The 12,973-nt window shown below is 40.0% G+C and overlaps 1 protein-coding gene across 2 annotated transcripts in view; it reads right to left on the bottom strand.

Annotated features, from left to right (window-relative positions):
- The window catches only part of LOC128941411 (transportin-1-like), a 102,975-nt gene that overhangs the window by 18,511 nt on the left and 71,491 nt on the right, over positions 1-12,973 (bottom strand). For both annotated transcript variants that reach the window (XM_054283161.1, XM_054283162.1), the window contains exons 8-11: positions 9,612-9,730; positions 4,515-4,575; positions 3,668-3,842; positions 128-280 (exon numbers count right to left, since the gene is read on the bottom strand). In XM_054283161.1, coding sequence (XP_054139136.1) covers positions 128-280; positions 3,668-3,842; positions 4,515-4,575; positions 9,612-9,730 — 508 coding nt within the window. The remainder of the gene's footprint in view (positions 1-127; positions 281-3,667; positions 3,843-4,514; positions 4,576-9,611; positions 9,731-12,973) is intronic.

The raw sequence follows: 12,973 nt of genomic DNA, 5'->3' as shown, positions 1-12,973 counted from the left end.
CTATAAAACAAAACCAAATAGCTAAGGATGTATACTTGCTTGCACAAGTAAATTCATCTAGAAGGAAACCCAGAACTGCTTTAGAACCAATAAAAATTCAGTAACCTGACATGCACTGTTGCCTTACCTTCAGCAATTGCTCCAAGAACAAGGATACCAGATTCTTTAACTACCCATTCATGATGGAAAAGCAATTCCTTCAAAAGGGGCAAGATGTGTGGCAGAAGTTCATCACGAAATACATTAGCCAGGACATCTAGAGCAGCAGCAGAACATTTCCCTGAGGGGAATTAACAATGTTAATCTTATTATACAAGCAGTTGTATTTAAAAAGTATGATCCTCATTTTAACTTTGAGCTGCCAGTGATGCCTTAAGTTCTTAAGTTTTATCTTTCATATTTTTCAGATTATGTACTGCCTTAGTGTGTAACTCTGAACTTCATATTAAATGCTAGCAAGTTCTCTTCACAGTTTAGTTAGACAAAACAATCCTTTTCCAGCCTGAGAACCAAGGACACCATTGCAGCTTCGGGCACAGAAAGCATAAACAACAGTGAATTGAAGAGAGCAAAGCAGGAGGATGGGACTTCATAACCTGAAGCTGTAATTGGACAATTAACCCAAATATAAATGAACCAAAACTTATAAAAGTGTGAAAACTCATGACTGGTCATCCTTCTTGCGACCATCTTGGGTGTAGCCCTGGCCAGGCTCTTGTACTGCTCAAGGGGTATCCATTAGGCCTTTTAATAAATACCTACTTTATTCTTTAACTCTGCCTAGTCTCTGTTCTAGGTCAGCCTCTTTAGGCATCACCAGGGTATCAGGAGGAAAGATATTTTAATTTCATTACAATACACAGGGATCCATTGTGCTCTGGTACAAAGCCATAGCTTTTAGGGAGCCATTTTTGCAGAATTTTTATAGCCACTAAAAGGACTTATACACTAGGGATTTTAAAACACTCACTGACAGGTGATGTACTTTGGACCTGATTAGCATAAGAGATTTTGATGATCAGGATGCCTTGGCAAGAACAAACAGAGCAAGAAGACTGAATTAAGAGAGAAGATTGAATCGAGTTCTACAAACAAGAGATGTTGCAAAATGTATGTTTATATGATGATTAACCCAAACACTGTAGTAAAAAATTACTAGCCTTCCTAGAATAGCATATAAGCATATGTAGTCCACAATAAATTTGGATTCTGACCACCACCACTCAGTCTCCCTGCCTCTCTCTATCGCAAATAGACAGGAACCACACCATTATATTGCAACATTATATACACTACATAATTTCAGGATGGTGTAACACTACAAAAGAGGGAAGGTCTGTGACATGAATGCAACATACTGAAGAAATTAAGGAGAAATAGCAAAAAAATACTAGCAAGTGATTAAAAAGAAAATGTTCAAACATGACCTATGTCTCAAAGCAAAAAAAAGTCAAAATCATCAATCTCTAGAGACTGAAAGAAATTTGCTGACTTTTGCTCTGAGCTAGCTCCTAATTCTGTGATGGACCTATACAAAGAACACTACTTTGAAATTTGTTTGAAAGTGTTTAAACTCATATTTTAGCACACAAAACCTCATAAAAGAACAGTTTCAAAACATGATTCAAAAATCCTTACTCTGGTTTTCTGCTGTGGGGCTGACATGTTTAGAAAAATAATGCTAAGATGGATTTATAAAGAATGCTCGTATTACAGAATTTATACAGTATTTTTTTCCTTGATTCAATTGAAACAAAAGTAAATACAAAACAGGTAATCAGGCAAAATATACACAGCAAATGCAATATGCAAAATTCCTAAACTGGATCTAAACTGCTAGTGGGCCCAAGCAAGACACAGACAGTTTTTCGCTTGGGAGGTAGCAACTACTAGAATAGATAATAAATACAAACTTTTTTCTACTCTGCTTCTAGATGTTGTCCAACAGGTTTGAATAAAATCAAACATGAGCCTTCAACTCAGAGCAGATCTCCACTAAAAAACAAAACACCACAGACTCCCCAACACCAGCACCTGCTGCTTCAGCTTAGACTGTTTTAGCTTTCTACTAGAGGAAAAAAAGGTGGACTCCCATATTTAGTTACCAGGTCTCATTACTAACCAATGCTGCTGTGTCAGGCTATGCTGACATTACCTCTCTGTTCAAATTGGAAGTCAAGTATAGAACAGTGGATAAGAAATAGGGCATACAATTCTGAAATTCAGATGATCCAAATTCTGTCAATTACAGATAACATAAAACAGATTTCTTAACTGTTCTGTTTTCTCTCTTTCCCAGGGAGCTTTAGCTTCCTCATCTTCTTAACCAAAACTGTGGACCACACAGCACCCTGTCATTTCAGTTATGTTTTCCATGAAATATTGATTTAATTCTGCAATCTCTACACACAATGACTAAAAGAATAGCATTATGAATTTAAAACTATAAAAAAGATACTTTACAAGGGAAAATATATTTGTGCCTTTTGTCTTCTAAATTATAATAATAATAACAGTATTATCGGTATTAGTATTATTTCAAAATTTAGATATGTCTCAAAATTGTTTGATCCATAAGCTTCAAGGCACCTTCATCTGTACTACATCTGAACTACTGGTAATAATGGTCAGTAGTAGCATGTAGGCGGAAGAAAAAAATCAAACACAAACCAGATATAGAGGGAAGACTGAACTAAAAGAAAGCATTATTAAGCTAAGAACAATGTGTAAGATTGTATTGGATCTGGCTGAGCTGGAATTCATTTCCCCATAGCAGCCCTCACAGCACTGTGCTTTGCGTTTGGAGCTGGTAAAGTGTTGTTTAGACACCAGTGTTTTGGTTACTGCTGAGCAGTGCTGGCATAGCATCAGCACTGTCTCAACATTCCACCCCCCATCAGTAGGGTAGGGATGGGCAAGATCCTGAGAGGGGACACAGCCAGGCCAGATGACCCAAACTGACCCAAGGCATATCCCATACCATATGATGTCAGCTCAGATATAAAAGCTAAGGGAGGGAGGAGGAAGGGGATGGCATTCATTATTTATAATGTTTGCCTTCTGAAGCAACCCCTACGAGTGCTGAAGCCCTGCTTCTGGGAAGGTACTGAACATCGGTCACTGATGGGAAGGAGAAAATAAACCTATTTTGCTTGCCTCTTTCTTTGTGTGCACATTAACTTTCACTTTTGCTTTAGTAAACTGCCTTATCTCAATCTACTAGTTGTTTTCCATTTTCTCTCCCCTGTCCAGCTGGTAAAGGGAGTGATATAGAGTGGCTTGGTGGGCACCTGGCATCCAGCCAAGATCAACTCACCACAAAGACTTTTACTAAAGTAAACAGGAATACATGTTTTGTTATTACCTTGTAGAATTAAAATTCAAAATCCAAAGCTTCTGTTGAATTGCATCTAGTAGATGTTTGCAGCTCTATTGGCCATATTCAAAATAAGTTTAGAGGTGGCTAGATTTTTCAATAGTTACATAGTCAAAACATCACCTGAAAGACTCCCCTCTGCCCAAAACACCAATTATATCAGCAGATAGTTCATTTTCTATTCAAAAGCAAACCTCAGTATTCTTATACAAAAACTCCTTTGTTTACTGTGGTTCTTGTATTATGCAAGTAGCTACATTTTAAAACATTTTACACATTACTTTGACATACTTAAATTCCAGTCAGAAATAGTATCATCATCATCAAGATCATTGTCATCATCATCATCATCATCATCTTCAATATGATCTTCTTCATGTGGCTGAGCTACTGTCCGCGAACGATGAAAACGAGGTCTTATGTCCTGTTCACTATCTGGAATAGCTTCATCTTCTTCAACATCCCCCTGTCAAAAAATGTTTTATCAGATAAACCAGTGCAACCATATTGCTCAAGGAAGTTAAGAATGTAGTGCAAATTTTAGTTCAATATTTTATAAACATGTGTGAAATTCACATCCCACTTGTGCTGTCTAGCTAGCTAAAAATGTCATTGTTCCTGCATTGTGATACAGTATTTACCAGAAAAATTTCAGGAAAACAGAAGCAACAGAGGTAATCTCACAGAAAAGCACAAAGTACTCTTATTGTTAAGAAATTACTCTTCATGGGAAGGAATTAGAAAGAAGAAGAGATAGAGAAATTCTAGTACACAGACACATTCTAAAATGTTGGGATGGAAAAAGCTGTGTAGTGCAAGCTAGAAGGGCATTAAAATTAATTCTGATAATTTCTTTATAGGCTGCTTTGCTGCAGTCATTCATGGGTAAAAGTATCCCAGCTCTGCCAAAATTTGGTGGAAGGGGAGAGGAGCAAAGCAGGGAAACCCACAGATTATTTTCCAACAAACATGGCAGCAGTCGCATTCAGTTTTTGGAACAGCACACCTTGCCCCAGAAAGCTAAATCTCCATTGAATAGATGGCAGACCAGATCTGGTCTACCAGCTCAACCATTCTGATTTACAAGTCAGAAGCTAACCAGATATTCTTACTGAGTATAAAAGAAAGGAATGCTTACCTTTAACAGAATAATATCAATCTCTGAATATTTCATACCATTTACCAGCACAGGTATCAGTCTACAAAGAAATATTGATACATGTCAAGAAGGAAGACCCTGGTAACTACAGGCCTGTCAGTCTCACTTCAGCACCTGATAAAATTATGGGGAAATTAATTCTGGGACTTATTGAAAAACACCTGAGAGACAATGCAGTCATTGGTCACAGCCAGCATGGGTTCACGAGAGGGAAGTCCTGCTTAACCAACTTAGTTTCCTTTTACAAGGTCACCCATCTAGCTGACAAAGGGACATCAGTAGATGTGAGGATTTTTGGATTTTTAGCAAAGCTTTCAATACTGTTTCTCACAGTATCGTTCTGCACAAAATGTCCAGCACACAGCTAGAAAGGTTTATAATAGATTGAGTGAACAACTGACTGACAAGTCATGCTCAAAGGGTTATAGCAAATGGGGTCACATCAGACTGGCAACTGGTTATCCGTATATTCCCCAGGGTTCAATTTTAGGGCCAGTGCTCTTTAATGTTTTGATAAATGATCTGGAAGCAGGAATCAAATGTACATTAAGAAGGTTTGCTGATGATACTGAAGTAGGAGGAGCTGTGGACTCCCTGGAGGCAGAAGCACCCTGCAGAGAGACAGACAAATGAGAGGGCTGGGCAATCACCAACCATATGGAGTTTCACAAAGAAAAGTGCCGGATTCTGCACCTGGGATGGGGCAACCCTGGATGTACAAACAGGAGAACAAGAGGCTGGAGAGCAGCACTACAGAAAGGGACCTGAGGGTTCTGGTCGATGGCAAGTTGAATGTGAGTCAGCAGTGCTCTGGCAGCCAGGAGGGCCAACCATATCCTAAGGTGCATCAGGCACAGCATCAACAGCTGGGCAAAGGAGGTGATTGTTCCACTCTGCTCTGCACTGGTGCAGCCTCACCTCGAGTGCTGTGTGCAGTTTTGGGCATCACAATATAAGAAAGATATAAAGCTATTAGAGAGCATCCAAAGAAGATGGTGAAGGGTCGCAAGGGCAAGACTTATGAGGAGTGGGTGAGGTCACTTGGTCTGTTCAGCCTGGAGAAGAGAAGGCTGAGGGGTGACCTCATTGCAATCTACAACTTCCTCAATGGGGCCAGCGGAGGGGGAGGTGCTGATCTCCTCTGTCTAGTGACCAGTGACAGGACCCAAGGGTATGGAATGAAGCCACATCAGGGCAAGTTCAGATGGGACATTAGGAAAAGGTTCTTCACTGAGAGGGTGGTCAAGTCACTGGAACAAGCTCCCTAGAGAAGTGGTCATGGCACCAAGCCTGGCAAGAGTTCAAGGAGCATCTGGACAACACTCTTAGTCATATGATTTAGTGTTAGATAGTCCTGCAAGCAGCAGGGAGTTGGTTTTGATGATCCTTATGGGTCTCTTCCAACTTAAGAGATTCTATGATTCTATGTCAAAATAACACATAAATGAAGCAAGCTGGTTTTCAGTTAGCTGGTCAATAATTTTGGCTGTAACCACACTTCCCCTCCCCTCAACAACAACAAAAGAAAACCAACACAAAAAATCCCAGACAAAAACTTAGCCTAATAACAAGTCAGCACCTTAACCATACTCCATTTCATTCAGTTCATTAATACTTTGTAATATGAAAAAGTGTTAATTTCTAACTAGATGTAGCCAGATGGCACAATTGAGTGTTACACTTTAAAAATAGGATATTCTTCCACATGATGAAATCTATTTTGAAGTACCTTTCAGAAATTAAGTCAAAAGCTTTTAAGTAAGAAGTCACACTTCCAAAATATGTTTGATAAACAAGTTAGTACGTTGGCTCTCCTGTATACCATTTGTCACTTTACTTACCTGTGGCTGAAAATTCTACCTCGCTACTCTTAAGGATGGGAGTCTAACTACATCGAGCCCTCCTATCCTTTTGTCATTACTTCAAGTATCACTCCTTAAGACAAGTCCCTGACTTTGCAGAGATCTTGACATTAGTCATCATTAGTCTTTATTAGAACTTTACTTAGTTATTAAACTGGTTATGGCCATGGGTCCCCAATGGTTATGTTGTATGGCAAAAAAAAGGACTAGGGGAAAAAAGTCAAGTATTTCACATATAAACACATTCACTACAAAAATTAATCTGTAAAAATAAATATATGTATTACATGCCAAATCAAGTGAATACTAAAATCACCATGGACTGACCAAGCAACAGCAACAGACTCAGTCTCTCTATATTCTGCAGCCGAGAAGTATTGTTTCTGAAGGTATTCAGACCAGCAATAATAGTCATGCATCTCAATGGCAATATGAACTAAACAAAAATTTCCCTCAAATTACAACTGGAACATGGCATTAACCTGTGTATAGGCACAGAGGCAAGAGGCAACCACACCACTGCTCTGTGGAGCAAGAGAGATTGATTTTAGTCATGGGGGCTTTGTGGTGGTGCACCCCCTCCATCCTTGGGCCTGCCCTATGACCTCAGAAACTCCGGACAAATCTTGACTCAACCAGCTGAGCAGTGAAGCATCCCTTGACCGTACCACTTGGGCACTGAAGCATCTCTGACTCTGCCAGGAGCTCTTGCATGATATAGGTGGGAACAACACTGACCATGACAGGAACATCATCTGCCTGACCAAAGTGAAGAACAAGGATATGCAGTTATCCTTGTTAGCCTCGGTAAATAATTTACATGATTCATAGCCCAAGTGAAGTGGTACCATTGTTACAAAACCTTTTTAAAATTAATCACAGTCCAAGCGGAATGGTACCATTGTTACTGGACTTTCTAGGAAAAAAGCCCAGTAGTTACCAACTTGGGTCAGTGAGGCCCTTTGAGCTCTCCTGGACTGCAGTGGGCTGAGTCAGCACCTCCCTCTGAGTGGGGCCTCTCAGAGCTCGCAAACCTTCAAGTTTGTGATACTCAAAGGACCATCACTGATGATGAGGCCTAGGCTGATATTTCCCCCCCATTTCCATGCTCCCATAGGTGCAACCCTTGCCTGTTGGGAAACGCAAAGGAAATGGACGTATTTCACTGAACCTGAGGGGAGCTCTTGATAGGTATATTTACACACACAGAAATAGGTGTAGACATGAGTTTACCTGTGCATGTGTAAATTGATTACGGTATGAATGTTTTTTAGAGTGAATCTATAATTTAGTCACTGTTATAACTGCAATAAATCCTACTGAATAACTTTTCAAATGTTAGATTAGTCAATGTTTAAGTGCTGCTAAAGTCTTCTGCACCCTTATCTTTTGCATACATATCCTTTGCACCCTTATCCCTGTTTGCATTCCTGGTCTCCATGCAAATAATTCTAAATTGATTCTAATCCAATTTTCCTATGTATGCTTCTTCTATGTAGTAATAGAGTGAATCTTGCCATCAAACTGTAAAGTCACACTTTCACAAATACATATTAAAACTTGCTTTTTGCCAGTACCTTTGATGGTGAGTCTGAGAAGCTGAAACCACTTGTTCACAACAATTACCTTCTCAACTTTCAATGAAAGAACACTAAGTAGTCAGATTAACACCCATTACTTGGCATTTCTGCAGCATACTTCATGAAGCATGCAGGAGGTATAAATTTTATCAAAAACCTACAGGGGCAAAATGGAACAAGATATTGAACAGGTTTCTAGAAGATCTTGCTCCACTTAATCTAATATAAAAAACCCCCTAAGGTTATAATCAAGTATTGTCAAATTTATATAGCTCCTTAATCAAAAAGACTCACCAACAAACAAGTTGCTTTCAACAAAAATGACACTGAAAGATAAAAGATATGTAATGTTACTCTTTTCTGTTTTACTAGAAATTTAAAAGCTTCTTAAAAAAAGCCCAAAAACCAGGGATGAAGCTGTTGGAATGTCAACGTTCATGTAGGACAGAAGAGGTTTACAATTTATACCGAGAAGGTGACTAGTATTAATATGTGTGTTGGGAAGGAGGCAGGTAGAATCAAAAACTGTGTTATCATTCTTTTGTATTTTTAGCTATAAGAGTAGGATTTAAGTAGAAACATTTTAAAACTGAAAAGTGATTTCTTGTAACATTGGTTCTTCTCTTTTCAAATCCTATTCCTGTACTGCTACAGCAGCTGCTTTAATCTCCATTCTGTTTTCTAAATGCTTATGAAAACTGAAATTTGGGAAGTCCCTCCCTTTTTTTAACAATTGCTTTACATCTAAAATGGTCGTTTTTGCTGAAAATAATGCATCTCTTCTCTCCACACTTTCACTGGAAGAGCAGAATCACAGACAGAACTGTGTTAGTGTTTTCAAAAACCTTCCAAGCATATATCAAAAATTGGGTCCTCATTTACTGGGAACACTGAAGAATCTGTTTCCTATTGAAAAAGTCTTTAGTCTGGAAATAGGTTATTAGCACAGTTGAAGACATGCAGATGTTCAAATCTCAAGCATGGGTGTTCAATTCCCGTTCAATCAAGGATCTACATTTTAAATCTTATGATAATTTTTGAAACTTACAAAAAAGTTTTTGGAGCTTAAAAAACTACTGTCAGTCTGAAGAAGCATGAAAAACACATTAAACATGCTTTCAAGTTTAAATTGCTCTGGCAATTGATATGAAATTGATTCCTAAATCTAAATGATCTTGTCATTTTGTTATGTCTTCATAAAGATGAGAAACTCCTGGCATGACTATTCACATAGAAGCATTGCACAGAAATGCTCACAATAGCAGTTGTCAAGAAAACATGTTCACGGTACACCAGATATTATAGGTAACGTCACATGGAAATGTTTGTTTAAGCTCAAGCACACGTTAGTATACCTTTGCCTCCATCTCATACTTAACAGGATGTTAGGCTTGAGATAAAGCATCAGTGCCACAGTTTACGTTGCCTCAGGGGCCAAGTCTGAAATGTCAAAAGTCTTTTCAGTGACCTCTGTGATACAGCCATTTTTAATATGTACAAGAAGTAGCTAGAAGAAACTCCTCCCAAGCATACAGCAAGCTAGATACAGTCTCCAAAAGAGCAACCAGGAAAAAGTTAACTGAAGTTTAAGGATGACTATTTCAAAATGACTGGTTCTAATTCTTAATACTTACTTAGCAAGATGCCGACATAATACATCTTTACAAATTGGCTGTTCAGCCAAAGTCAGCCAAAACTCGCAAGCCTCCAAAGCAACATTTTCATCTTGGTCCTGGGTCCTTTGAAGCATATACTACACAAAAAAAAAACAACACAATCTTGTGTAAGTTTTAAGTGAAGAAGCTATCAACATTGCAAAGTGTGTTTGCAAAAATAAACTATGCTCCCAGAGTAATTTTGTTTCTTTGGGGCAATGGGAAGAAACAGGTATAAAAGACTACTTAAGGCTATAGTGAGAATAAGCCAAGACTTATTTCTCATTGCTAGATGATTCAGATTCTAAGTTTTTTCCCAGTTTAAGTGAGAACATTATTGCCAAGAAACTATAGACAGAGACCCAAGATAATAAACAGTTTCCTGAGAATAGAGGGGGGATTTAAAAATTATTTTACCTCTCCTTTTGAATAAAAGAGTACAATTACACACTTGGTAAGATGGAAATACTTTTTATATCCAGTACCATAAAAAAGCCTCTCTTTCAAATATTGATTATCTGACAGGATGCAATTAAGTAGAACTCATAACAGGGGAAAAAAAAGTCTCACTTTTTCCAAGTATGAATGGTAATTCAGAGATTCAGTGTCAAATCTTTAAGCTTGCTGTTAAAATTTAAACCCCCTTAAACAAAAAATAATCAAATACCTGCATAAGCAGAAAGGCTAAATATACCATGGCTACATCAGTTTCTTGTACATGACTTCCAAAGCAATTTAGAGAAAGTGCTTGCAACTTCCAAAACAGTAATTTTTGCATTCTTCCATGCAGCTCATTTCTGAAACAGTTGGTCCTTCCACTCATTTTAGAAGCCTCATGGAAGTCCATGCAGCTACCTTTCATCACACATTGATTTAAAATGAAGAAAATAAATTCTCCTTCAGAATACCATTTTGTTCTCAAAATTAAATAGAATGGGACAACCTATATTATCCTTATGCATTTCAGGGATGCAAGATTTGCAACAAACATATCCCTTTCTACAGAACTGCATTCCTACAGGGCTGCATCCAAAGCAGCATGGGCAGAAGGTGGAGAGAGGGGATTCTCCCCTTCTATTCCGCTCTCTTGAGACCCCACCTGAAAAACTGTGTCCAGCATTGGGGTCCCTACACAAGAAAGACATGGACCTGTTGGAGCAAGCCCAGGGGAGGCCACAAAGATGCTCAGAGGGCTGGAGCTCCTCTTCTATAAAGACAGACAGAGAGAGTTGGGGCTGTTCAAACTGGAGAAGTGAAGTATTCAAGACCTTCTAGCACCTTCCAGTACTTAAAGGGGTTCCAAGAGAGCTCAAGAAGGACTTTTTACAAGGGCATAGAGTGATAAGAACAGGAGGAATGGTATTATGCTGAAGGAGGGTAGGTTTAGATTAGATATTTGGAAGAAATTCTTTACCTTGAGGGTGATGAGGGCCTGGCACAGGTTGCCCAGAGAGGTTATAGACTCCTCCCCATTTCCGGCAGTGTTCAAGACCAGTCTGGATAGGGCTCCAACCAACCTGGTCTAGCAGAAGGTGTTCTTGCCCATGTGGGGGAGGTTGGAACTAGGTGATTTTTAAGGTTCTTTCCAATCCAAACCATTCTGTGATTCTATGAAATGCACTAAATTGCAAGTGTTTCCTAAAAGGTCATTATTGTGATTAAGAACTGATGGCAACAAAAATACTGCTCTGTTCTGAGTTATGAACAGATTACAGCTTGGAAAATTTGAAAAATGTCCTATCTATTTGTCTGTAAACTGCATGCTGCTTCTCCCTCCGCTTCACCCTCTCTCTCTCTGGGCCTAGCTTAAAGCTAGCTACAAGACCCATTTCTGGGCAAGAGAACAGATGATGGGGATACCAGCATCATAAAGTCACCCCAGGACATCATTGCAAGCAAGGTTAATACAACTGAAGTGATTTGGCATTTTTCCCCAGATGGCTTGAAAATCAACACTTTTGTTGTATTCAGTTATTTGCCACAAAGACAAAACCAGAATGACAAAAAGTAATGGCTGTTTGAAGGTTCTCCTCACACTGTCATTTCGTCTTTAAGCACATTTTATAATATATGCTCCATGAAGTTAGATAGCAGTAGATTGAAAAGGCTACTTACACTCAGTGGTATAAGAGCCATATACACAGTCTGGAAATCATAAAATGTTTTGGGTTGGTGTCCTGGTTTGAAAAGGAAGTGAGTTTTTTGGGATGCTGTGGTCAAACCAATAGGTGCTCAGATTTGAATATTGGCACCTCGTGTGGCAACGGAGGACATGAATACGCCTCTGAGAACACGGGTGGTTAAAAGCAGAGAACTCCCAGGAAAACTTTCTCTTGGGTTCTGTTTGTGAAAGAGGTCAGGCCTCCCCTGCCCAGCTGCAGGTTGGGCGGGGGAGGGGAAGCCATGCGGCCGGGTGAGGTAGGCCAGGCCTTGGACAGAGAAGGGAGGTGAAGGCCCCTGCAGGATGGAAGGGTGGAGGAACACTGAGAGGCATCGGTCAGCCACGCCATCCCCACCCCGTCCCCTCCAGGAGAGAGAGAGAGAGAGAGCTGGTGCCTGTGCTGTGCCACCTTGAAATTTGATAGCATGGCCAGCTGAGAAGGAGATGGGGGAGGGGTGTGGTGAGAAGGTGCCCGGCAGGGCAGCCATGGGAGTTCTAGACAAGCAGAGCCTGAGATTTTTAACCCTTTTCTTGAATAATGGAAACCGTGCAAATGCTGATCCTCCTGGAGTTGAATGAGAAGAGAGATAGAGATGAGATAAGAGGAAATGGGCCACAAGAGAAGTTGAGAAGAATCTTAGGTGGGAGGGATGAGGGAGTGGCCTTTGGCTGGACTTTTCTTGTATAGCCATGGACAGAACCATTTTTCCTGTGACACAGAGACTGCATTTAGGGGGAGGCAATGGCTTGGAGCCAAGAGAGTGCAGTGATGTTATGTGAAGGAGTATGTGAGCAGAGATGACGGGTGAGGAGGGTGGTGGTGCCCTCGATCTTCAGGGAAGAAGAAGACCTCTCTTCTCAAGACCCCTTGGCCACAGGGGGTGAATTTGGGAGGAACAGGTGTCCCGAAAGTGAGAGACTGTGCTTCTTTTTGGAACTGGGCAAAGCATCCTTAAAAGGGGAACCCTAGAAGCAGCTCTGGTCCATGTGCAGTGGTGAGAGCACTGGGCATGGAAGGAAGATGTCACGATGGCAAATGATCTCCAGGCAGTGCCACGAGTGACATGGCAACACAAGAGGTCTCAACTGTGTTTCCAGGGGAAGCCTATGGTGCAAGAGGGACTCCTCTCTTCTTGATGAACTGAGAACTGATTATCTAAAGGGTGGTGATGGACTGAGA

Source organism: Melozone crissalis, unplaced genomic scaffold, assembly GCF_028551555.1.
Source record: "Melozone crissalis strain CALT ecotype California unplaced genomic scaffold, PUWL_Pcris_2 ptg000035l_1, whole genome shotgun sequence".
NCBI classification, from domain to species: Eukaryota; Metazoa; Chordata; class Aves; order Passeriformes; family Passerellidae; genus Melozone; species Melozone crissalis.
Note: the sequence above shows the minus strand (reverse complement) of the source record. Positions and strands in the feature narration are given on the sequence as shown.